Source organism: Phacochoerus africanus, chromosome 9 (genome assembly GCF_016906955.1).
Source record: "Phacochoerus africanus isolate WHEZ1 chromosome 9, ROS_Pafr_v1, whole genome shotgun sequence".
Lineage (NCBI taxonomy): Eukaryota > Metazoa > Chordata > Mammalia > Artiodactyla > Suidae > Phacochoerus > Phacochoerus africanus.
The window spans coordinates 45,161,283-45,187,212 of record NC_062552.1 but is presented as its reverse complement, the minus strand read 5'-3'; the positions used below and the strand labels follow the sequence as shown (position 1 = coordinate 45,187,212).

The window sequence follows — 25,930 nt, the reverse complement described above, 5'->3', positions numbered from 1 at the left end:
ATGTAAATATCTTTTCCCTCAATTTTTATTAGTAAAAATAAATTAGTAAATGCTAATTCATTGCTTAAAGCAAAAGTAATCATATATCATGCAGTTTATAGCACTGTAGAGGGAAAGAAATGACAATAATAGCTCAAATCATAGGAAAGGGAAAATAGAAGTAAGGGATTTTAAGACCCTTATAGGTGATAGTTAGACACCTATATTACAGGCCCTAAGGAAAGGACAGAAAATATATACAGCCCATGGGATAGATAAAATGTAATCATAAAAAAATACACAGACAGGAAAGGAAAGAAAAGTGAGCAAAAGGAGAGAGAACAAGTAGAAAACAAATACAAGAGAGCAGATTTAAATACAATCATAACATAATTTTATTAAATATAAATAATATAGTGACTATAACAATTAAAAGGTAAAGATTTAGGACAAGCTGTTGTAGTAATTATCTGTTTCTATATAACAAATGACCCCAATAAGTGACAGCTTTTAAAAAATCATAGATTCTTTTTTATTTGTTAGCTTTTTTAGGGCCACATCTGCAGCATATAGAAGTTCCCAGGCTAGGGGTTGAATTGGAGCTGCAGCTGCCAGCCTACACCACAGCCACAACAATGCCAGATCCAAGCTGCATCCGTGACCTACACCACAGCTCATAGCAACGCTGGATCCTTAACTCGCCAAGACCAAGGATCAAACCCGTGTCCTCATGAATATTAGTCAGGTTTGTTACCACTGAGCCAAGATGGGAACTCCTCATCTCATAGATTCTGTGAGTAGGATTCCAGGAACAGCTTGGCTTGGTGCTTTTGTCTCAAGATGTCTGATGAATTTGCACTTACGTAGGTGGCCTGAGCTACAGAAATATCTATACTCAACAGGGCTGAAGGATCTTCTAAACTCACTCATGTGGTTGTCAGCAGGCTTCATTCTTTTTTTTTTTTTTTTTTAATTTTCCCACTGTACAGCAAGGGGATCAGGTTATCCTTACATGTATACATTACAATTACATTTTTTCCCCACCCTTTGTTCTGTTGCAACATGAGTATCTAGACAAAGTTCTCAATGCTATTCAGCAGGATCTCCTTGTAAATCTATTCTAAATTGTGTCTGATAAGCCCAAGCTCCCGATCCCTCCCACTCCCTCCCCCTCCCATCAGGCAGCCACAAGTCTCTTCTCCAAGTCCATGAAAGCTACTGGACTTAGGGCTTCGGTTCTTTTTTTTTTTTTTTGTCTTTTTGCTATTTTGGGGGGCCGCTCCCGCGGCATATAGAGGTTCCCAGGCTAGGGGTCGAATCGGAGCTGTAGCCCCCGGCCTACACCAAAGCCACAGCAACGAGGAATCCGAGCCACGTCTGTGACCCACACCACAGCTCACGGCAACGCTGGATCCTTAACCCACTGAGCAAGGGCAGGGACAGAACCCACAACCTCATGGTTCCTAGTCGGATTCGTTAACCACTGCGCCACGACAGGAACTCCAGGGCTTCAGTTCTTTACATATTGTAAAATAGAGGGTTACAAATTCAAAGGCCATAATTTGGGTTATCCCATAAGGTTTCTCATAGCATAGTCTGTTATTTCTCTTCGAACAAGTGATAAGAGAGAGACAGAACCAGAGACAGAGACACAGTGATACACAGAAACAGCAGAGAAAGAGACAAAAAGACAGCTCAAGATGATAACCATTATCTTTTCAAATGGTTATATTTGAGTTCCTATTGTGGCTCAGAAGATATGACTCTGAATAGCATCCATGAGGACGAAGTTTCCATTCCTGGCCTCACTCATTGAGTTAAGGATCCGGCATTGCCATGAGCTGTGGTGTAGGTTGCAGATGTGGCTCAGATCCCACATTGCTGTGGCTGTGGTGTAGGCCTGCGTCTACAGCTCTGATTCGACCCCTAGCCTGGGAACCTTTGTATGTCATGGTGCAGCCCTAAAAAGATTAATTAATTAATTAATTAAATGGTTATATTAAAAATTGAGAAATGTCTGAAAATAAAAAGAATGCTGGTGAAAGAAAGGGAAGACACAAACAGATGGAAAGATATACTGCATACTTGGATTTGAAGAATCAATGTTGGCTTGAATGGTTAGAGGGCTAATATCTTCATTTAAATAGAAAAAGGTTAATGCTGTGGCTAAAGATGGTGGGAAAAAAATAAAGTATTTAAATATTTAAAGATAATCTACTGATATCTTAACGTAACTTCCAAATATTTGAGGAGAAGGACATTACAAGAGAAACTATAAGTGGTCTAAATCCTTTTTTTTCCCCCTAATGGAAACCAAAATATATACTCTGTGGTTTCCAAGCCAGACAAATTCTTATGTTGATAGCAACCAGAAGACATAAAATAAGGAAACTGAGGTAGGAAATTATTTATATCCATTACAAGTTATTTTTTCAATATTTATTAAGTATATGTATTACTGTGATAAAAACTATAAAACAAGTGGACACCATTGGACTTTTCTAGGAAAAAGCAAAGCTGTATAAATATTCAATTCACATGTTTTAAAAATGTAATAAAAATCAATGGAAAAAGTGAGATATAATATCTGGACTTTGGTAAATGAATCATTGATATAAGGTAGGCTTTTGAATATATCAACATATTGATGAGTTTGCATACCAGATTAGTGATTGGAATATATTTTAAAACAAACTCAAGAGTTTAACTGTCATAGTAATGTTCAGTTGTTTTACATCTAAAATGGTATATAATTCTCTTAAGCCCACTCTGTGCATGATCCTTGTGTTGGTATTTAATTGATCACCGTTGATACAAAAATCTCCTGTTTGCAATTGTCTTCTTCATAGAGATTCCTCTCTAAAGATTACTTAATTTAGAGTATTTTCAATTTGGGTGATTCTGCCCACAACCCTAGTCAGTGGAGCAGAGATAAGTACACAGACTTAAAACAATATCCGGATAAAGAGCTGTTCTTCTATTAGAAAACTATAAATAGTAAATGCCTCTTGGCTTTTGGAAAGTGTTCTAGTTATTACCAAAATCCTTTGGCAGCTTCTTTCTACAGAATGAAGATCTTTTACTATCTTCTTCATTTTCTCTGTTATATGACCTTCATTCTACCAGGTAATAGATGCTTCTGATGTGTTTGTATATATCCTACAGCTTCTAGCTAAAAATAGAAATGGTAAAATATGAATTAGAAAATGCATATTCTTAACCCAATCTTTTCAATTAAAGAGTCTCTTCATTATGTTGAATCGCAGTTTTCTCATTTAGAATAGTATTTTACTAATGTACTTTATCTCATTTTGAAAGTTAAAATGCAGGTAACATAAGTCGATTAAGGTGAAATTCTTTTGGGTGTCTTTTTCTTTAGACATTCAAATTACTAAGAAAATCATAATTTCTTAAATTTATTTATTCTTATATCAGTGAAGACTTCACAATCAATTGGACCTCAGGGAAGATGACTGGAGTAAGAACAACAGTATATACCTCTTAAGATATCAATAACAAAAATCTATAAAGTAATCCAGGATGTAGTCTCAGAATATGCTGGAAATGAGACACCATAGGAATAGAAAAGCAAGAAAAGAAATAGTACCTCAAAAATCTTTGTTGAATTACTTAAAACATTAGGAAAAGAATATAGCAATGGTTTTATGAATCAGTTAAAAATAAATGATCACAATATGTAGTACAACGAAAGCCCCTGGTGTTGTGTCTACACACTATTCTTTTTTTTTTTTCAACACCAAAATTAACTATTTTTTTTTCTGATGCAATTATTACTATTATTATTATTATTTTTATAATTTTTTTATTTTCCCACTGTACAGCAAGGGGGTCAGGTTATCCTTACATGTATACATTACAATTACATTTTTTCCCCACCCTTTGTTCTGTTGCAACATGAGTATCTAGACAAAGTTCTCAATGCTATTCAGCAGGATCTCCTTGTAAATCTATTCTAAGTTGGGTATAGCCACCGAGGCAATCCAGACTCTCTAAAAAGGGAGATATAAATTTATGCCCCAAAATGTTCTAATTTGGCCCTGGAGAATTGAAAGTTCAAAAGGTGTGACATGTATTAGAAACAGATTTTTTTTTATAATTTTTGCTTAAATTCTCTGAGCAAGGTTCACAAGCTTTTGAGTAGGAAGCTAGTAATGAATCCAGCACTGAAATTAAACTTAGAAAATCTAGATTCATTACCAGCTTCCTACTCAAAAGCTTGTGAACCTTGCTCAGAGAATTTAAGTAAAAATTATAAAAAATGAAATATCTGACATAAAAGTTTGTGCCAATTAATTATATGCACCTCAGTTAAGATTTACTGAAATAATGTATTGAAAAGTAGTTCTATAAACAGAAAATTAGTTTACAAATTTAGGTACTATTACTATTATTACTATTATAGGTGTTGCCATTGTTATGGTTTTTATTAATAATGAAAGGGGCCTGAGTATGTGAGGACCTCAAATATGATTAAGGAGATGAGTTGATGTACATGGTACTAGTGTGTCAGTCAATAACTGTCTAACATTGAGTGCCTAGTAAACTACTGTGCAAAATCCTGGACTCTTGAGGAAACAGAAATAAAAGGCACAGTAATTCTCTAGGAATACTTACAAGCTAGATGACTAAACCCAGATTAATCAATGGATTTGCTTCAGTTAGAAGGTTTATGTTAGCATGCTTTAAAGTGTAAGACTGGTGCAATCATGGCCATACTGGAAATTTGGGAGAATATCCTAAATTCTCTGATGAAGAGTTTTGAAATTAGGGGTGTTTAGATTTTGGAAGGTGAGCGAAAGAAAGAGAAAACAAGAAGCAAATATGAGTGTCTAGTATGTACCAAACACCATTCCATAACTTTCCGTGTAGGTATCTAATCTGATCTTCTAGATAACATTGTGAGACAGCTGTCATTGCCCCTTTTAACAGAGTGGAAAGTGACATAAAATATCGTGTTTCAAGTTCATACTTATATAAATATCTGTGATAAGGGGCATGCAAATCCAGGGCTTTTCAGATCCCAGCATATTTGTTCTTTATATGACATCAAACTTCCTATAATAGAAGGCACCGAGGTTAAATAAAAGGCTGAATAGATAATTTGATCTAAAGCACTGAGGTCATGTGGGAAGACGACTACACTTCAGGTGTATCGGGTCTATACCATCAAACTCCACATTTATTCGCATTGCAGAAAACTCTGAAGAAGCCTATGAAGACACTTGGTCTATGAATACGACCACAATCTTTCCTTCTCCCTTTGATCATTCTAATAGATACTAAGTTATAATGTCAGCTGGAATCAAGAGAATGCTCTATATTTGGCCTTTGATAGATTTAAAAAAAAAAAATCAGGAAGGGTAACACCAGATGTCAGAGTGGGTGGTTTTGAAGGAGTTCATTGAGTAGTACAAATTAGTTACACAATAGTGTGGTTTGACTATTGGTAAGACCTTAAAGTCACAAAAGAAGCAATGAAAAATATCCAATCTAAATGAGTACTTTATGAAGATGGAAGATGACCAGTCCAAACAGGGATACCATGCTAGAGAGACCAGTCATAACATGATAGAGACCCATATCAATGTTGACTAAAACATAAAAGTATTTTAAGGGAAGTGCAAGCATAAAATAATCCATAGAGACAGTTGAACATTGCATACGACAGTAGTTTCTAGAGTGAGCTTGCCGTTAGATAGATTAGGGTTTATATGAGGACCCAAGCCTCCTTTGTAACTATAAAAAAAGGAAGCTTTAGTTCTCTTAACTGGCATCATGGATGGTAATATCATTAAGTTTATAATGTTTGAGGAGTTCCCTTGCAGTGCAGTGGGTTAAGGATCTGGCATTGTCACTGCAGCAGCTAGGGTTCGCTGCTGTGACTTGGGCTTCAACCCTGGTCCAGAGTTTCCACATGCCCTGGGTGTGGCCTAAAAAAAAAAAAAAAGAGAGAGAGAGAGTTTATAAGGTTTTGAAAAGATTAAAAGAAACAATTTAAGTAAGTATCACATTGAAGATTGTATTGCAATATTTCAAGTAAAAGAAGTGGAAAGAAGAAAGAAAAAGAAGAAAGAAAGAGGAAGGAAGGAAGGAAGGAAGGAAGGAAGGAAGGAAGGAAGGAAGGAAGGAAGGAAAGAAGGAAAGAAAGAAAAAGAAAGAAAGAAAGAAAGAAAGAAAGAAAGAAAGAAAGAAAGAAAGAAAGAAGAAAGAAGAAAGAAAGAAAGAAGAAAGAAAAAGGAAAGGAGAGAAAATAGAGGAGAAGGAACACAAGGTAGTGCTCTGGTGTAGCCAGTTCTTAATAAGTCTTAGAATAGACTGTGGATCTCCAATGGCAGAAACATGGTGGCCTTGGCAGCTTAATGACCCACTGCAAGGGGAATGAGAGGCCGAACCTAAAATTGTGAAGGAGAATCATTCCTCTGTGTTGAAATGGTGAAAAGAGAGTATCAGTCTTTGTGCTTCAAGTTTTATTGTTTACAAGTAAGTAGAATCAGTCACCAAGACAATTTTGTTACTTGAGAAACATGATAAAATTGTTGGGAAAAAAGCAAAACCCACAATAATAAATAACCTTATCAATGTGGTCAGGATTTTATTGTTTAGCTAAGTGTGCAAGTCATAGTGCAAGTCATAAGATAAGAGTAAGTATAATTCTTGCGAAACTGATAATATTTCAGGAATAGAAAAAAAATTTAATCCTAAAATCTGAATAAGAAGTGAGTAAGAGATGGGGAACAGAAAGTGACATAAAATTCCCAATTATCAAAACTTTGAATTAAGACATATCAAAGTAAATGGAATTGATTTCTAAAATTCCAAATAAAGGAGCCAGAATGATTTTATTTTAATTTGCCTAAGGTAGAATTTTTTCTACATTCAGATTGCAGGCTGGAAAAGCACTTATTAAGTATATAGAGAGAATTACCAAGAATGTAATACCAATGATTCTTTACACATGTAAATATTAATTTTACCAGAATCCCTTTTATTTGTCATTAATTAAACACTTCCAATTTTTATAAGACTGGAATTTTTTATTTTTAAATAATTAAGGCTCTTAGAGACAACCAGACCTATTTCAAGAAGTATCTAATTTGAGGCAATATTCAGATACTGGCTGAATAATTTTCATGAGTCAATTTCCAAATTTTTCAAGGTAGAAACCATGGATTAACTATTTAAAGTATGATTCTGGGTTTAGAACAATTTAAGATTAAGTTCTGGGTTAAGCACGCATTAGTTTTGCATCCTAGGGAAAATTATTTAGTCACCCAAATCCTCAGGTTTTTGAATCTGAACAGCATCTACCTCCACGTTTTATAATAATTGAACAAGATAATGCCTACAAAATATTTAAAACAATAACTGACTCATAGGTTTTCAATGAACAAAAACTATTTTCATTATTATTTATTTGGGGACCCAAACATATCATGTCCTCTTTCAACTCTAGAATAAGTATCTCTTTGTTTTATCTCCAGAATAGATCCCACCATGTGGCCTAAAAGTTGTACTGAATAATGATTTAGTTTCAACTAAAGTCTTTTGGTTACCATTTAATTACAGTTCTTAATCTGTCAGAAGTTATTATCTTCCACCATTGTAAACGTACATATGAACTCATCATGTCTCAAAAAGACCATGAACTACATGGTACTACTACTGTCTCCACTTTACAAGTGGGGCAACTAAGGCTCCCAGAACTTGAGTAAGTAGCTTACCCAAAGTTACATAGCTAATAAATGGCAGCATTAAAATTCAAGCTCAAAGTCCATGACTATAAACCCATCTTCACTCTGCAGTTTGAAAGGACTATCAATCTATACCACACAAGGATTTTGAAAAATAAGAAAAGTGATTTGTTTGCTCCATCAGCTGATGTTTTGTTTTGTTTTGCTTTGCTTTTTAGGGCCACACCTGCGGCATATGGAGGTTCCCAGGCTAGGGGTCCAATCCAGAGCTACAGCTGCTGGCATATGCCACAGCCACAGCAACAACAGGTCTGAGCCACATCTGCCAACTACACCACAGCTCATGGCAACACCAGATCCTTAACCCACTGAGCTAGGCCAGGGATCAAACCTGCAATCTCATGGTCCCTGGTCAGATTCGTTTCTGCTGCACGACAGGAACTCTTCTATCAGCTGTTAAAACAGTATAAAATTATAATAGTCTATTTCATATAGCAACCTGATCTTAAAACATACTATAAAATTATAGCAGTTTTTAAATATAGCTTCTCCACTGAGAGGCATAGATGAACAGAAAGAAAAGAAAAAACCTCTTTTTAAAAGCATTGTAGAGTCACTTTGTTGTATAGCAGAAATTATCACGGCATTGTAAATCAACTATACTTCAATAAAACTTTAAAAATTTAAAAAAAAACAAAAAGTTTTACTTAAAAAACATTATAGAGTTAACAGTTCAATTAACAATTAAAGAAAAATTACATAGTTAACAGATCTGGTTGATAGAAATTTTTCAACCATTCTTGAAGAGGCAGGAGAAAAGCAGAAATCTGATAATCCTATGCTACTTCTGGGACAAAAATTGTAATTCAGAGCCTGAGAAGGAAGGAGAACTATGGAAAAACTGGCAAGTTTTAGATTTGGATCCCTCCAAAATCTATTTTTAAAAAAGGCCTATGTTTGGGGATGTTGGGTTTTTTTTTTTTTTAATTTTTATGTATTTTTTAAGTGGGGGCTAAAGCATTTTACTGCAGGGTGCGGGGAGTGGGGTAAGGAGACTTTAAATTATTACTTAATTAAGGCAAGGAGGGGTGAGGGGGGAGAGAGCCCTCCCCAGCCCCTGTTTCCTCTGTCCATCCGTCCCTTGGCTGTCCTTTCAGGCAGCAGCTACACAGGCACCGGCATCTCATGGTACTCGCCCACACCCTCCCGCTCATCTGACACCTGCTCTGCCTCATCAGCAACCAGGCATTTCATCGCCCGCTCAGTGAACACCACCATGCGGAGAGGCACTGTGAGGATGAGGATGAAGGGGAAAGCCAGGGAGGCAGCTGTGGAGCTGACAGCCCACAGCAGGGCCAGGCAGAGGAGCTGCAGGGCCATGGACAGGCGCATACAGAGGGTCTGCAATTAGTTCAGTTGTCCTAAAGACTAGCGAGCACTCTCACATTACCTTAAATTCTATAAATGGCTTAAGATCATCCAAGCAGGTTGGTTGGTGGTTCTACCCACCAGCAATAATAATAATAATAATAATAATAAATCATTTCTGGAGAGAGAATATTTTTCTGGCCCTCGAGTTACTTCCCAAATTTTTGACTATGCATGTAACACAAAAATAATCAAGAAGAAATGAAAATAAGATTCTCCAATCAAAAATCAAAAAGCAACACATAAATGGACAGGATAATGGAGGATCCAGATAATGGAGTTATCAGACCAAGTCTTTAAAATAAGAATGTGTAAGCAGCTTAAGGATCCAGCATTGTCAGGGCAGGGGCTGGAGTTGCTGCTGTGGCACAGTTTAAATCCCTGGCCTGGGAACTCCACATACTGTGGGCGCGGCCAAATAAATAAATAAAATAACTAAGTGTAATCTGTTTAAGTAAATAAAAACAAGATTAAAAACATGTGTAAAAATAAAAACTATAACAAAAAAACAACAGTAAGCCTCCAGGACTGAAAAATAAAGCAAAATAAAATACATAAGAAACAGGTAAAGCTAAGTCAATGAGACTAATATCTCAATATTAGTGAGATATTTAATGAAGATGAAAGACAAATCAGAAGAAATTATCTGGAAATAAACAAGGGTAAATTAATTATTGAAAAATAGAAAAAAATACTGGAGAAACAGAGGGAAAGATAAAGGAAAAGAGCAAAGAAAAAAGAAGGAAGCAAGGAAGGAAAGGGAAGGAAAACAGAAGATCACTTTCAAAGGACCAAATACCAAATTGCAAGCTGACTTCTCAACACCACCACCAACTATGCAAAAAAGGGTGTGATAAATATCACAAAGTTATTATCCTTAATATAAAAAGACTTTTTGGTAATTCTCCAAGAAAACAAGACAATCCTTAATATGTTTGCATCTGACAACAGAGCATAAAACTATGTGAGGCAAAAAAAATGGATAGAACTGGAAGGAAATAGAGATAAATTCATTATCATTTTTGGAGACTTCAAAAGCCCTTTCTCAGAGACAGATCTAACAGGCAGAAAATTCATACGGGCATTGTTAAACTCAAAAACACAATCTCTCTTCCGGATATAATTGACATCTTTAAACCACTTCGATCCACCAAGAGTAGAGTACACCTTCTGCTCAAGCGCACATGGAGCATTCATCAGAACAGAACACAGCTGGGCCATAAAATGGATCTTAACAAAGTTAGAACAATAGAAATTACACAGTGCATTCTGTCAGAACACAACAAAACTAGAAATTGCTAACAGCAAGGTAACTGGAAAATCCCCAAATACATGGAGATTAAACAACACATTTCTTAGTAAACACGTGGGTCAAAGAAGAAATCTCAACAGAAATATAAGACTACTTTCAATGAAATGAGGATGAAACAAAACCTTACCAAATATGTGGCATACAGCAAAAAGCAGTGTTTGGAGGGAAATTAATAACTTTAAATGAATGTATTAGAAAAGGACCATCCAAAATCAATAATAGAAATTCTCTCCTCAGAGAAAATCAAAGTTGGAGAACAGGAACTACGTTAAGACTTACTGTAAGGCCACAAAAATCAAGACGATTATTAGTACCAATGGAGGAAAAAAATGACAAAAAGATCAATGGAACAGGATAGAGAGCCCAGAATTTATTTATATCCCATAAATATATTCAACTGATCTTCAATAAAGGATCAAAGGAAATACAAGGAGCAAATATCAATAAATGATATTGGAACAACTGGACATCCGCATGCAAAAAAAAAAAAAAATTAGACACGGGCCCTACCGGCCACCAAAAAACTGACTTAAAATAGATCATAGACTAAATTAAAACACAAAGCTACCCAGCTAGAAGATTGCATAGGAAAAATAAGTAGCCATCCTTGGGTATGGCAATGATACCAAAGGATGATCCATCAAAGAAAGAATTGATAAAGTATACTTCATTAAAATTTAAAATGTCTGCTCTCAAAGACAATAACAAGATAATAGAAAGCCACAGACTGGGAGAAATATTGGCAGAAGACGCATCTGGTTAAGATCTATTACTCAAAAAGCGTAAAGAACTCTTAAAACTCAACGGTAAGAAAAAAACCAGTCCAAAAATGGATCGAAGACTGTAATCTCACCAAAGAAGACATATATGGCAAGTAAGCATACAAAAGGATGATTCACATAATATGCTATCAGATAAATGAAAATTAAAATAATAATCACATGCCATCTCATGCTTATTGGAATGGCCAAAATCCAAAATATTGACAACATTTTGGTGACAATACCTCACCAAATCCTGGTGAGGATGTGGAGCACAGGAACTTTCATGTATTGCTGGTGGAATTGAAGCAAGTACAGTCACTCTGGAAGACGGTTTAGCAGTTTTTACAAAAACAAACATTCTGTTACCATGTAATCCAACAATCTTGTTCCTTGGTATTAACTCAAAGCAGTTGAAAACTTATGAACACACAAAAATTCGCACATGTATGTCTAAGCAACTTTATTCATAATTTCCAAAACTTGAAAGCATCCAAGATGTCCTTCAGAGGGTGAATGAATAAACTGTGGTACATCCAGACAATGAAACATTATTCAGTGCTAAAAAGAAATGAGCTATTAAGCCATGAAAAAATAGGTGGAAACTTCAAATGTGTATTACTAAATGAAAGAAGTCAATTTGAAAAGGAACCTGTGATTCCAAATATATGACATTATAGAAGAGACAAAATTATGAAGACAATGGAAAATGTGAAGGCTATCAGAGAAGTAAGGAAAAAGAGAAATAGGCAGAGCCCAGAATTTTTTTTTTTGCCTTTCAGGACCACATTTATGGCATATGGAAGTTTCCAGGATGTAGAATTGGAGCTGCAGCTGCCCACCACAAACACAGCAATGTGGGATCAGAAAATTTTTAGTGCAGTAAAAATATTCTGTATGATATTATAATAACAGATATATATCATTATACATACTGTATAGCACCAAGAGTGAATCAGAGTAAAATATGGATTGGGGGTGATTATGATGCTTCAATGTAGGTTCATCACCATTAAGAAAAATGTACTATTCTGATAATAAAAAGATATTTATAATGAGAAAGGTTATGCATGGATGGGGCTGGGGGATATATGGAAAATCTTTATACCTTCCTCTTAATTTTGTCTGTATATACCTAAAACTGCTCTAAAAAATAGTCTTAAAAAATAAGGTAGAAAATAAAAAGATCTCTAATGAATTCATTAACAAAAAAAATTATGCCAATAGCATAACAAGCAAAGAATATAAACAATTAAATAAAGAAAAAGAAAGGAAAGTTGTTCAAAATAAATAACCAAAGACATAAAAATTAAAATTTCAATGGATATCATTTTATTTGGGGCTAAAGTTTAAATATAGTATTGGTGGCAGTATATAAACTATGAGCACTAGAATAAAACTCTTTCTTTTACAAATTATCCTAAATATAAATCATCTAAATAGTAAAATATGGATTACAACTTTGCTTATCTTAACTTTAAAATGGTAAAATTTTAAATGCAATGTAATGAAAATTGATAAATTGTCATATATAATTTCAAGGGAATTTTATGTAGCTCTAAAAATCTTGAATATTGTTAAGGAGAATAATATGTGTCATAAAATTTAATCCTATATTAATTTAAAACATTTCGACTTTATATATAATGAATATATGTAATACTTTTTACTGTCTTTTTATTTTTGGTATATTACAAATTTGTTACAATGTACACAAAGTACTTTTTGTAGTCATAAATGATATGTTCTCAAATAAGTGATAAGTAATTTCAATTACTCTTCTTTTACTGCAGCCATATGTACCTTGGTGGATCCTGAACGATGCTCAAAAATGTACGGTCAATGTAGAACACGTTGTTATAAAATTGAAAAGCAAATTGATATATGCTACTCACCAAGTAAGATATGCTGCATTCAGAGGGCGTTTGAAGAAGATTTATCTTGAAAAGGAAGATGTACCTCTGACCAAAGATGCAATGTGTGCACCAGTACAGAGAGGTGTAGGAATGTAATTAGAAGGTCTGTAATAAACAAATACATAAGCTGATATCACTATTCTCCTTTGTAGATGTTAATTACATTTTCAATGGAATGAGGTAGGATCTTCTAATCTTCTCAGGGCTGGAGCTTTAATAGAAGCATATTTCATATTAATTTCTTATCATGAATGCCATGTTTGCATCCATGTAGGATGATTTTTGATGTGTCAGTGGTTTACCTAAATGTACACAGTTGAACATTTCCCAACTTAACTACAACTTCACTACAAATTTAATTCATGAAAATTAATACTCATAGGCTTATCAGTTGTCTAAATAATCACGTTATTGACTTGAAGAGATAGGAAACTTAAGTACAAGATGAATGCTAGAGCTTCAGTAGAGCATGGTGATGCTCACTGGCCTTCTGCCTCTTCTCCCAAGGTCCTTTTCATTCAAAAAGACATATTATTTTAATACTATCTCATGCTGATACACTTGACCCTGGAACAACACAGATTGGAACTGCGAGGTCTACTTACGTGCAAGCTTTCTTCGGTAGTACTCTACTATCCAAGTTGTTTGAATTCAGGGATGCAAAATCACCAATACAAAGGATACAAAGATACAGAGGAACTGTGCATACAAAGCATCAACTATAAAAGAACTGTGCCTACGAGGGCCAACGATAAACTACATGTAGACTTTCAGCTGTGTGGAGAATGGGGACCCCTAAATCCTTCTTTGTTCAAAGGTCTCCTGTATTATTAAACTGGGTTTAAATACAGTCTGAATTTTGGATAGTTTAGACTCACAAAATATAAGCTCTGCTTTTTTTCCTACTTAGGTCTGGATGGGATGGGAAAATGCATCAAAATCTCCATATAAAAACTAAACAACACAAAGAATCTCTTTAGTGTTAAGAGAAAAGAAACATGAAGACTAGAATTTGGTTTTTAGCTAAAAAACAAGGATAAGTCAACCCTTTATCAATATTCTACAAGGTCCCCAAACATATTTTTAATCATCATAGTCTTTAACTTAAATACTGGCCCAAGATTATCGCTTTAAAAAAAAAAAAAATTGAAAGTTGAATTTTCGTCATAATCCAGATCACTAATTGTGGATGTTCCCTCAATTTTAGTCCTTGGGCCTCTGTTCTTTCTTTAGTTCAGCCCATAAAAATCCCCAAATCCTATTCTCTCCAAGGCTCTCCATGATCTTTTGCAGTTTCCTTCTGGGAACTTCTACTTGGAAATTCTGCTTTCAATCCAAACCGAAAATGCCTAAAGGAGAATTTTGGAGAATATAGTAGAGTGAGCAGAAGTATTTTAGTATTTATCTAATGCCATAAGGAAAAAAAATCACTCCAAACCTAGTGTCTTGAAAACAAATAACTATCAATTGTTTTTCATGGTTTCTACAAGTCAGGAATTGAACAGTTGCTTGGCTGAGAGAGCTCAGGTCAGGGCCTCTCTGAGATTGTTGTGAATATTTGAGTTGCAACCATATGAAGTTTTAAGTAAATGTGGAGAATGTGCATGTTGTCTCAGGTGGCAGCACGCTGGTACAAGCTCTTGGGAGGGAACTCAATTTCTCTCCCAGGAGACTCTCCCATTGGCTTGTGCTTACTCACAGAGTGGTGCAGTTCCAGGGTTGAACATTTGGAGAGACAAAAAACCAGGCACTGGTTGACTGTACTGCATTGTTTAGGGTAGACACAAACTCCCACCCAAATTTGAGGAATACCCATAGACTCCCAGCTTAGTAGGAGGATTGTCAGATACACAGAAGAGAATGTAAGACAGGATGGATATACAGGTGTGACCACTTTGGAAATTATAGTCTGCCCGTGTTTACTGAGGCTGTTTAAATTCTGTCCTCCTACGATGTTTACAAAATCGTAAAGCTTGGTGTTCCCGTAGTGGCTCGTGGTAATGAACCTGACTAGTATTCACTAGTTAACCACTGAGCCATGACGGGACCTCCAGTTTCTGCAGATATTGAAAATAATATAGGAGTTCCTGTCCTGACGCAATGGAAACGAATCTGACCAGGAACCATGAGGTCGCGGGTTCGATCCCTGGCCTCACTCAGTGAGTTACAGATTCGGCATTGATGGGAGCTGCGGTGTTGGTCAAAAATGCGGCTCAGATCTGGCGTTGCTGTGGCTGTGGCATAGGCCAGTGGCTACAGCTCCCATTTGACCCCTATCCTGGGAACCTCCATATGCCATGGGTGCAGCTCCAAAAAGACAAAAAAAATAAATGAATAAAATTTTTAAAAATAGAAATAATATAAGTAACCACATGCCATAAATTTTAAAATATGTGCACTTGACATACATATTTAAAAGTACAACTTAAAACTGAGGAAAGAGATGGAAACAATTCAAAAGAATAATCCTGTATGTATTTAGTAAATTAAATCATAGTTAAAATTCTTATCAAAAAGTAACTCCAAACCTAGACAACATTGCTGGTGAGTTCTACAAAATGTTCAAGAAATGAAATTTTCTAGTATTGCACAAAATCATTAGGGAAATAGAAAGGAAATGAGAGCATGTAATCTCTAACTCAATTAAGGAAACTAGAATTTTGTAAGTGGTAATGCATACATTTGATGCTAGTTCTTGGAAATCAGTTTTTCTTATATGGCAACTCTTGGCATCTAATTTGAGAAATATCTTATGTACAGAAATAACTTTTTAGCAGAGCTGCCCATAGGGTGTACAGGATCCCAGGAAAATATTTCTTACAGAGCAGCTGTTTACAAAAATCACTTGATTTGAAAATGCAACACAAAACCCATGTGTCCATGTGAACTATAGCCATGTATCAATGAAGCTTTAGAATAATAAGTATAGAAGAGGCATGTTATGCGTTCGGTTATTGTCCAATTAGTGCCTGTGAAGGTTATTCATAGTTTCCAGGCCATATTTCTCTGTGTCCTTTATTGTCAAATGTCTGTCCCTCATGAATTTCATGCCTCTCCCACACTTACCAAAAGTGGGAATGCTGTTATTATCATGCCATGATTCTTCAAAACCAATTCTTGTTAAAATAATCTATCTTTTTATGGTGTTGCATCATTCATTTTGCTGCCAGAGAATGCTGGGTTCCAATGACTCCCCCCATGTCATGGTGAGGGGTTTTTTTGGTGATTACCACAAAGGCAGGTCTTCCTGAGATTGCCAAGAAAGGTGTGAATGATCCTTTGCTTTCAGATCACGTTAAAGTTACGGTTAGGAATTTTATAGCACGTAGGCTGTACCACACATTCTAGCTACTTCTTAAATGTCTTAGCTCTCAAACACCACGTTCTTAGGATCTATTTCAATGTTGTCCGTTCCTCTACCTTCCTTGAATCACTCTCATACTAGAAGATGGAAGAACAAGAATTGTCTCATTGAGCAAGGAATGTTACCCCTTCTTCAGCGGAACTTAAGAATAAACTGGGAGAGAACAATATCACCACATCCATTAGAAAAAAGATAAAACATCAACTGACCCAGAGGGCTATACCATTTCAAAATGAGGAGCAACAATTCAGAAAATTCTCAGAAGATGGGCTTACTCATCCTCAGAACCACTTGACAACTGGTCCACCTGCAGAGGGAAGTGGTAAATGGAGTGACCACTTTGGGCACCAGCAGATAGAGGAGAAGGGTGGGTTTATAGTGCAAAAAGTAAGGAAACCTATCCTCCCTGGGTGCCTTCCTTAGGTTCTCCAGACTGGAGGTGCCATTGCTATGGAAATACAGAAGAGAAAGAAGCCCCTATCCCATGATCACAAACTCACAGCTCAATTCCAAGGGCAGCCATGAACCACTGATAGCTCTAATCTTTGCATTCCTTCCATGTTCCATCTGAGTGAGCATTGCCCAATATTAGGGTGTCAACACCATTTTGGCAGCCCAATCTCTCCTTTTCCTGGAAAAGAATATCATGCCAGCCAGCAAGATCAGTTCACCTGCCAGGCCTCCTGCCCAACTGGGGCCTCATTATGGGTCCCTAGGATGAACTTTAGTCATGAAACCTAGAGCTCCCTGAAGTATCTGGTCAGGCCTTCTAGGGGAGGATGGGGAGTCGAGAGATAACCTATATGAAAGAAAAATCACCAGAGCCAATTCAGGTCTGGTCAGGGCTTAAGGAACTCACTCAGATGGCTCTGCCAGCTGTCATGGTCCAAAGATCTCAGAAAAATTCTGGAAAGATACTCCAAAGTACAGAGATGGTAAGGGAGTGCCTGGTGTAACAGGGTCCAGGATAAGGTCTTCCCTGATAGACTACCCATGTGGTATGTGTTCTAGTGTAATGAACTGTGACGCAGAAACTTTATACCTATTTTCATCCTATCAGAGTATTCCAACTCCCAATGAGTGATTTTCCTGTTCTTTTCTTTGCATTTGTTCAATCGCTACTTACAGAGAAACACCTGAGATCTGAAAGTGAGAAAAGCAGGAGCACCATTTTAAAACCTACTTTTTTATTTTTCCAAATCATTTTTGAGCAGCTTAGAAGGTAAGCATGCCTACAGAAAGACTGGAAACACAAGAACGGATAAGAGGTGATCCAAATTCTCCTGTGTATGAGGTGCACCTGTTGGGGATAGAAAGATATTTATAGGGAGTTCCCGTCGTGGCGCAGTGGTTAACGAATCCGACTAGGAACCATGAGGTGGCAGGTTCGATCCCTGCCCTTGCTCAGTGGGTTAACGATCCCGCGTTGCCGTGAGCTGTGGTGTAGGTTACACACGCAGCTCGGATCCTGCGTTGCTGTGGCTCTGGCGTGGGCCGGTGGCTACAGCTCCGATTCAACCCCTAGCCTGGGAATCTCTATATGCCATGGGAGCGGCCCAAGAAATAGCAAAAAGACAAAAAAAAAAAAAAGAAAGATATTTATAGACATTTATGAAGAGTCTCAATTTACTTTGATATGTACAAGTTCACAAACAGCTAAAGATATTACAAATGATTCTCTCTCTCTCCATATATATTCATCTTTTTTCTTTCTTTGTTTTTTGTTTTTTGGCTTTTTAGGGCCACACCCGCACCATATGGAAGTTTCCAGGGATCTAATCAGAGCTACGGCTGCTGACCTACACCACAGCCACAGCAGCAAAGGATCCTTAACCCACTGAGCAGAGCCAGGGATCGAACCCACATCCTCAGGGATACTAATTGGGTTTGTTACTGCTGAGCCACAATTGGAACTCCTACATTCATCTATTTAATGACTACTGAGTCTACGCTGGTGTATAGCCATGATAAGTATATTTTTAATCATCTCCTTAGTTATGCTCATTTCAATTTTTCCAGTTTCTCATTATGTTGCATTAGGTATCCGTATTCCCACAGTTTCGTACATGGTTTTAGGCACACTATCTGTACCAGGAACATGAACTTTTGGAATTCCTGAATCCAAGTACATTTTTAATGTTTTTACATAGCCAGGATGTCCTGCCGATTTTTCCACAATAAGCCCACCATTCATGATTACTCTTTAAAGAACAAAAAAGTGCAACACGTGATTATGAAAAATATCATAATTGTATCTATTCATGTTTTGCTCATTCTCAGTGAGTTAAATATTTGGGTTAAGTTTATTAGACTTTTGTATTTCTTCTCCCATGATTTGCTTTTTTATAAGTACCTCTTAATTTCCTTTAGGACGAGCTGTATTTTTAACATAATTTTGCACTCATTCCTTATGTATAGCAAACTTTTGGTGATTATGTGTTGCAAATATTTCATTCAAGATTTGCTTGATTTTTCATCCATCAAGATATTATCAGTTTCTGGATAGTTAAATCATATTATCTTCTGAGACTTTTATTCTTGCTTAGAAAGGCCTTCCCTGTGACAAGTTTAGAAAATGTTTCCATATAAATGTTTGATATATTTTATAGACATACATATTAGAAGACAGGTTTCTGCAGATTTTTCTGATAGTTTCTAATCCTACTATCATTTATAAATATGCCAAATATGCCTTATTTTCAACAGAGATTTGAGATGCTATATTCATGAAACACTAAACTTACCAATATATGTGTGGGCCTGTTAATCAATTGATATAATTTTTAAGGAATACAATCTCATTTTTAGTGTTGTAACTTTATGGTATGTTATGGTACCTAATAAGGTTTATCCTTCTTTGTACTGTTTTTTTTTTAGGAGACCTAGTCTTAAGAAGATGCCCTCGATCCTATCTGTTCAAGTATCAGAAATCAATGTTACAACTCTAATATCACACAGAGTCTCACCTTCTGGGGTTCTTAAAGAAGTTTCTTCCTTTGAAGAACAAAGAGACTTTGCTATTGTACTTTTGTTCAGTACATGTGACAGACTGATCATTAAATGATTAGATGGGTGCAATGCTTCGCCTTATGAACACCAGCTAAAATGATGTGCGACATGAATACCTAAAACATTTAACAAGCTCAACTAAGCTGTTCCAGAAATTACAAAATTATGTTTTGAAACCATATTAGCAGGATTCAATATCTCAATGATTTCATAGTAATCACATCACTTACAATTTTCTAGTCTTTTACATTTACAAACCTTTTAATCTATGTCATGCCATGAGCAATGGAAGAAATCAGCGTGAAATAATGTTTTCACTGGTGAGGTGTAAATAATTCAATGATAATCTTCATTACACATTGTACGAAGTGGTCAAGAGAGGCACCTCTGGTATCCAAGATCCTCAGTTCAATTCCCTTCACTACCATTTATTAACCAGGTAAAACTGGATACCTTATTTAATCTCCTTACATCCCCGTTTCCACATCTATAAATAGGAAACAATCATTTTACCTACCTTATAGGATGTTGCAAGGATTGAATACGTTCATATATTATATATAAATTATTCAAAACAGTTCCTACCCTGTAAATGATGGACAAATGTTAGCTCTCATTGTTCAGCGATAAAGGATGTGAAGCCTGGGTGGACACATTGACAAAAATATTTCTTAGCGAGTCAGTAACACAAGGAAAAGAACTCAGGTACCATAACTCCTACATAAGCACTCTTTCCAGATACAAAAGAGGCTATGGTCCTTTGAAAGGAGCTCACAGTATGTGGAAAGATGGGCTGTTGCTATTTTCATGTTCATGTCTCCTTTCATCTGTTTCTGTAATCTCTGTTGCGGCAAAAGCAGCCTTTGCAATGACTTTGCTGAGAAGGAGAATAAGTCCTAAAAACATCAGTCTTGGAGGAGCACCAGGGCTTATGAACTGAGAGTCATGCAGATCTGAAGCTCTCTAACTTCACTTTTAATAATTACTAAGATTTTGAACATACCCTAAGAATAAGGATAGTTCAGAAGACCCTCTTCTATTTTTGCAAATTTGTTGCAGAGACTGGCCCTAGGAATTCAGCTATTTCCTACATAACAGCCACTGAATAATCTTGCAGTGTTCCAGGTTTCTTATTTCAGCAATTAAGCATAAGGAAGTTTATTGTATTTTTTTAAGTATTTAATAGAGAAACTTTCCTTGCTTTCTAAGAACAGAGAAATCAAATACCTTTAAATTGGGCATTTCATTCACACTTCTCTTTAATGAACATGGTGGCCACATTTTCCAAAAATCTTGTTACTCCTAGATCTAAGAAAAAGATCACCCAAAGCAAAGCAAAGCAAAATTTAACTTGGATCATTAGCTAACATTCCTTGTATGTAATCATAATTAAATCAGCTCCTTACAGACACCATTCAAATAATTCAGTCTTTTACTAAAATGACTTAGTAAGCATTTACTGATGGTGTCATCATTTGACATTTTACATATTGTTATTTGGCCGTGTGTGTGTGTGTGTGTGTATGAAATTTTCTTATGTCTATTGTGTCTCTAAGATCTACATGGCCTGTGAGAGGCAGCAAATAATTATTTCTATAATGAAGAAGAGGGTTTTAATAATGATCATAGATCATCACAGGGAGAAAGGTGGTTCTAGTGTCAAAATAAAAGAGTAGACCAGAATTTTTACCACTTTTAAAATTCAGTAGTTCTTTTTGCATAGCTTTTTAAGAAATAGAAAAAAAAAAAAGCAAAAATTGTGTTCTCATATTTAGACTCCTCAGACCGCCTGTGGGAAACTCCCAGTGATACGGAATTATTAGACAACTATTTAAAATCATGATAATCAGTGATGTCATAAGCCTTTTATAGTTCCAAGATAAAAGAAAAACAATGCCCAGCACTTTTGCCCCAGGCACTGCTAAATAGGAATGTTAACTTTTGATAAACATGAATGATTAAATTCCTCTCACTGCAGGGAGAGAAATATAAAAAGATACACTCTCTACCTTCTTTTTACTGAAAGATTTCAGAGCTACTGATTTGATTGGCTTTCTTCCATTATGAAGATTTCGGTCCTTCTTTTTGTTTTATTTTTCTTTCTGATCTCACTGCCACCAGGTAAAATGGAAATGTTCATTTGAGTGGTTAAAATCTTTATGGAGGGGTAGGTCTTGGTTGATGTACTGGAGGTAGAGGAGGTTCAGAATTACCAAGAGAGTGGTTTGTGATGATCCCAAGAGAAAATCATGGAGTCATGATCCTACTAAAAGGTGAGTCATATCCTTATGGGACACAGTTTAAGGACTGGATCAAATGTTTTGTTCTTACCCTAGGCTGTCTATCCAGAAAAACAAGTTAGATCGGACGGTAAAGGAGAATCATCTGGCTCTTTGAGAAAATAATGGGGCACCCTGTCCTGGGCAGTAACAGTGGATTTCCCACTAACTTACCCTGAAGGATAGATTTGGTTATAATATGTGGCACAATGTACTTTGAGAATTCTCGTTTTTAAAAAGCGAAATGTGTTTTTAGCTGATTTAGAGTCAAAACACCTTTTAATAGCTCTATTACTGCAGGACCAATGACATAGCAATTACTATTAATCAGATAATGAAATGAACATGGCCTTTGGATAACTGATCGCTATGCTCAGATTGGTTTTTGCACCTAATGGGGATATAACCCTATCAGTTCATTAACTTTCTATCAGTATCAATTTCTACATCTGTTAATTAAGTATAATAAGTCTACTTCATACTATTATCATAACAATTATTTATATGTAAATATACAAAATGCCTAATATAGACTATTGAATATATTATACCCTTCTTAAATATTAAAATTACTTTTACATTGTCTTAGAAAGAAAGTCACTTCTTTGTGACTCATTTTGAAGGGATAAACTCTTTGACATTGAAAGCACTATTTCCTCTGTTGGATTTCATGTGCTTGGACTATGTATCCTCCTTTGCAAAACTTTGTGCTTATCACCCTTAGGTTGGATTAGCAGCCAAGCGATGTGTCTTGATGGATATCATTGAAAATGATGTTTTGACATATTTCAGGCTGCCTGAGATAAAAAAAATATTTTTCATGTATATTCAAGAACACTGTGAAAAAACACACCTTAAGAAAATAACTCCACTCACCTTAAAAACAAGCAAGCAAGCAACAACAAAAAACTTTAGGGACTTCTGATTTAGGAGTAGCCTAGAACTTCAATAGTTTACTAATTGAACTCAAATTCCATTCCTTGATAGAATAAATGAAACCAAGTGTTCTCACAGTAAGTCTATCACTGAATAAATTTAAAAACTCAAACACCCAAGTATTTTGGGTAATCAAATGGTTTGAATTATTTTATAACATATAAATTTTCTTAGATGAAATTCATGAGGATTAATATTGTGTTACATCTGTATAAACACAGGACAAATTGAATTAAAGCCCAGGTTTTGTTTTTTACTAACCCCAAACAAAGGTTTCCTTAAAGTAAAGAAGATTAGTATATCGGATAACCACATTCAAGTAATAAAATATTACCTTCAGTTTTGTTATCATGATTTGCATGTGTCCCTCATGTCACTACTTTTGAAAAACATGTGCAAATCTTCATGACATTTTCAGCATCTTCAGCAACATAAGAGACTTGTATATGTTCATGGTTTCATCTAAAAGTTGAAAAATCTATAATTCCTTCTTTTGCATAACCATGAATTTTTATATGATGCAATACCTGTCATCTACAGAGAAGATACTTGTTGTTTTTGTTACTAATGGAAATATGCTAATTTAGAATTGCCGCTTAAATAATGCTATTCTTTTCCTCATACTGGTGCTTGACAGCTGTCATCTTCTGTTATTTGTAAATTCCAATTAAGTCAACATACATGCTTCACACCCCTCGTGTAGGACAATGTAATTTGAGGATGCATTTTTAAGCTGGTGAAATAATGTCTTTTCCCTCTGGCATCAAAGGCAATAAATAACATTTCTCTAGATATTACAAATAAAGAGACATCATTAATTTATACAGTGAAACAGTGATATCACATGGCCTAAAATATATAGCCAAAAAAACTAAAAAGCCGAATGTAATATGGGTTTGACTTTTTTCCTATAAGTCCTAGTTTTCCAAAGTAACAGGCAGTTTATGTCAATATAAGTGTACTGAAATCAGAGGGCCTCCATATGTTGGGTTATCAGCACCATCAACTCCATCACAGTTGGGTCCTAAGTAGTAAGATTCCAGGGAAAGAAGGAGGAGCACTGTTTATATACCTTCTTTGCAGATGCCTAGTAATTCACCATTGTGCTGAATGCTTTTATTTTGGGAGCCTCCCTCCCTTAGTGACCCATTTAAAAAATGCAAACATTTCTTGAAGAGGTCAAACAGCAAGTCTTCTATCCATGACATGGATGAGTTTGTCAGCTGGTACATGTTTAGATAATGGAGGTTTGAGTTCTTTATTAAGGAGAGGACTCTGAGAAGGGAAAACACGAAGAGATGCTAAGCCATTGTACCCTTCTTCACGTATCGAAGACTGGTCATGCCTGTCATCACTAGTATGGCAGCCTCTTCCTCCTGAGAGCCTCGGAGCTTTGTGTGTTCAAAGAACCTCTCTCAAGCCAGTGCCTACTAGGGTTCTGATCATTCTCCTCCTCAAAGGGAGTCCTAAAGATAAAAGCAAGAGAGCAATTTAAACATAAACTGATTTTCCCATTTGTGAATACTAAAGCCCCCCAGATTTGTATTTAAGTTCCTTTGCATTAGAGGAAAAAAATTGTCAGATGCATCCCCTTAGCAATCTATGATGTCTGTCCCAAAGCTACTCTGGATCTAACAATAACTGTTTATACCTTTTCCTAGAAAACTTAACTTGAGCCACTAGTGGGTCCAGCCAAAAGCTGGAGGGGTAACGGATAACGAAACAGGAAATATCACAAGATGTTCATCATTATGAAAAACAGGAAAAGAAATGACTTCTGAAATTCCCTACTGCAGGTGGGGTGGAGGGTAGAAACTCAGCATGTGCAGAGGCTAAAATAATTTTCAGGTCAACAACTGATTTATTTCAAGTTCGAGGCCCTACATCACATATGAGGTCTAAATGGTTTATGTGATTTTCCCCCTTTTAATAGGGAATTGTGCCATGAAAGACACCTATAGTTGCTTCATCAAGAAAGGCAAATGTAGACGCGCGTGCCATGATCTAGAAACGCCTGTTAGTTTCTGCACGAAACTAAATGCCAACTGTTGCATGGAGAAGTCTGAAGTAAAACTCAGCATCCCTGAAAAACAAAATGCAGGGAATATCAGGAAGGGTAACAAATGAGCCTGAATTACTAACCACTCCTACATAGTTCATATTGCTTTCTTGGTCACATGGCATCATTTGAAGAACTAGGTTCTCTTCAAAGGGCCTGACGATATTGGGAGATGGCCAATATACCGAGCGCTTCTATGAAAACATTTCATCATCTCAGACATTTGTCCTTTATGAACTGGCAAAAGAATGCTAATTGACACCAAAAAATTATCACCAGGACCCTTCAATTCAAAAGTATCCAAACTTCTCCAAAGGAGCAAGAAGTGGAAAGAGACCAAAGAAAAGGAACAAATAGAATATTCATCCGGTTATGGATCAAGGGACTGGAGGCACGGCAAGCAAGAAGTACAGGAGTCAGTTAAATTCTTCTGTTGTATGTCTCTGTTCTCTCAAATGAGGAATTTTAAAAAGAGACCACATGCGGAAATGAATCCTAGCCACTAAAGTTCATTAACACTAGCAGTCTTGCCCAAGTCGTCAGCCAAGCTTGCTCTATTCCAGCTCTGAAGTCAAAACTCAAGCACATGATTAAAAACTGGGAAAAGCCACAACCGTGGGATGTGGTGGGAACTGGAGAACAGGCCAGCTTGCTGAGGAGTCAGAAACCTGTCGTGACAGTGATTCTTAACGGATGCCTGCCGAGGAGATCATTACCTAGCCCTTAGCTGCTGAAGGACATCAGTGACAACTGTAGCAAAAATGATGGCACTAGTGCCTCTGCTTCCATCTGGTGGCCCCATCTCTGTCTCCGCCAGATGAAATTTTGTTTTCTGGGTGTCTGATTTTCATACCTTGTCAGTGGAAATTCTAACAGGTTTCAATAAATTTGAATCTCAAATGAGACAGTATAGTGAGACTTTATTCTCTTCTTTCTCAGGAGGTCCCTGCAATCCTTTTTCTACTTTTGGCTATACTGTCTTAGGCAACCTCCAATTTCAATTTTTCTCAAAAAAAAAAAAAAAAAGGAAGACAACAAAAGTGCTCTTATTTCACCCAGAAACTCATTTATGAGCAATAGTTGTGGACCTTAGATAAATGGGAAAAGGCAAGATACATTAGCTTTGCCAAGCCTCCAAATTATTAAATTATTAAACTCCTGATCTGATGAGAAAC

At 36.1% G+C, this 25,930-nt stretch overlaps 2 protein-coding genes across 2 annotated transcripts; both read left to right on the top strand.

The window, feature by feature from the left end:
• Window positions 1-3,022: 3,022 nt before the first annotated feature.
• On the top strand, window positions 3,023-13,709 carry DEFB114 (defensin beta 114). Its single transcript, XM_047794830.1, has 2 exons — window positions 3,023-3,105; window positions 12,986-13,709. Exons 1-2 carry the CDS (start codon window positions 3,048-3,050, stop codon window positions 13,135-13,137), a joined length of 210 nt encoding a protein of 69 aa, XP_047650786.1. The 5' UTR covers window positions 3,023-3,047; the 3' UTR covers window positions 13,138-13,709.
• A 7,792-nt stretch (window positions 13,710-21,501) lies between these two features.
• On the top strand, window positions 21,502-24,934 carry LOC125135209 (beta-defensin 133-like). The gene is made up of 2 exons (XM_047795043.1): window positions 21,502-21,602; window positions 24,630-24,934. The coding sequence occupies exons 1-2, from the start codon at window positions 21,545-21,547 to the stop codon at window positions 24,821-24,823; spliced, it is 252 nt and encodes an 83-aa protein (XP_047650999.1). The 5' UTR covers window positions 21,502-21,544; the 3' UTR covers window positions 24,824-24,934.
• Window positions 24,935-25,930: the final 996 nt, after the last annotated feature.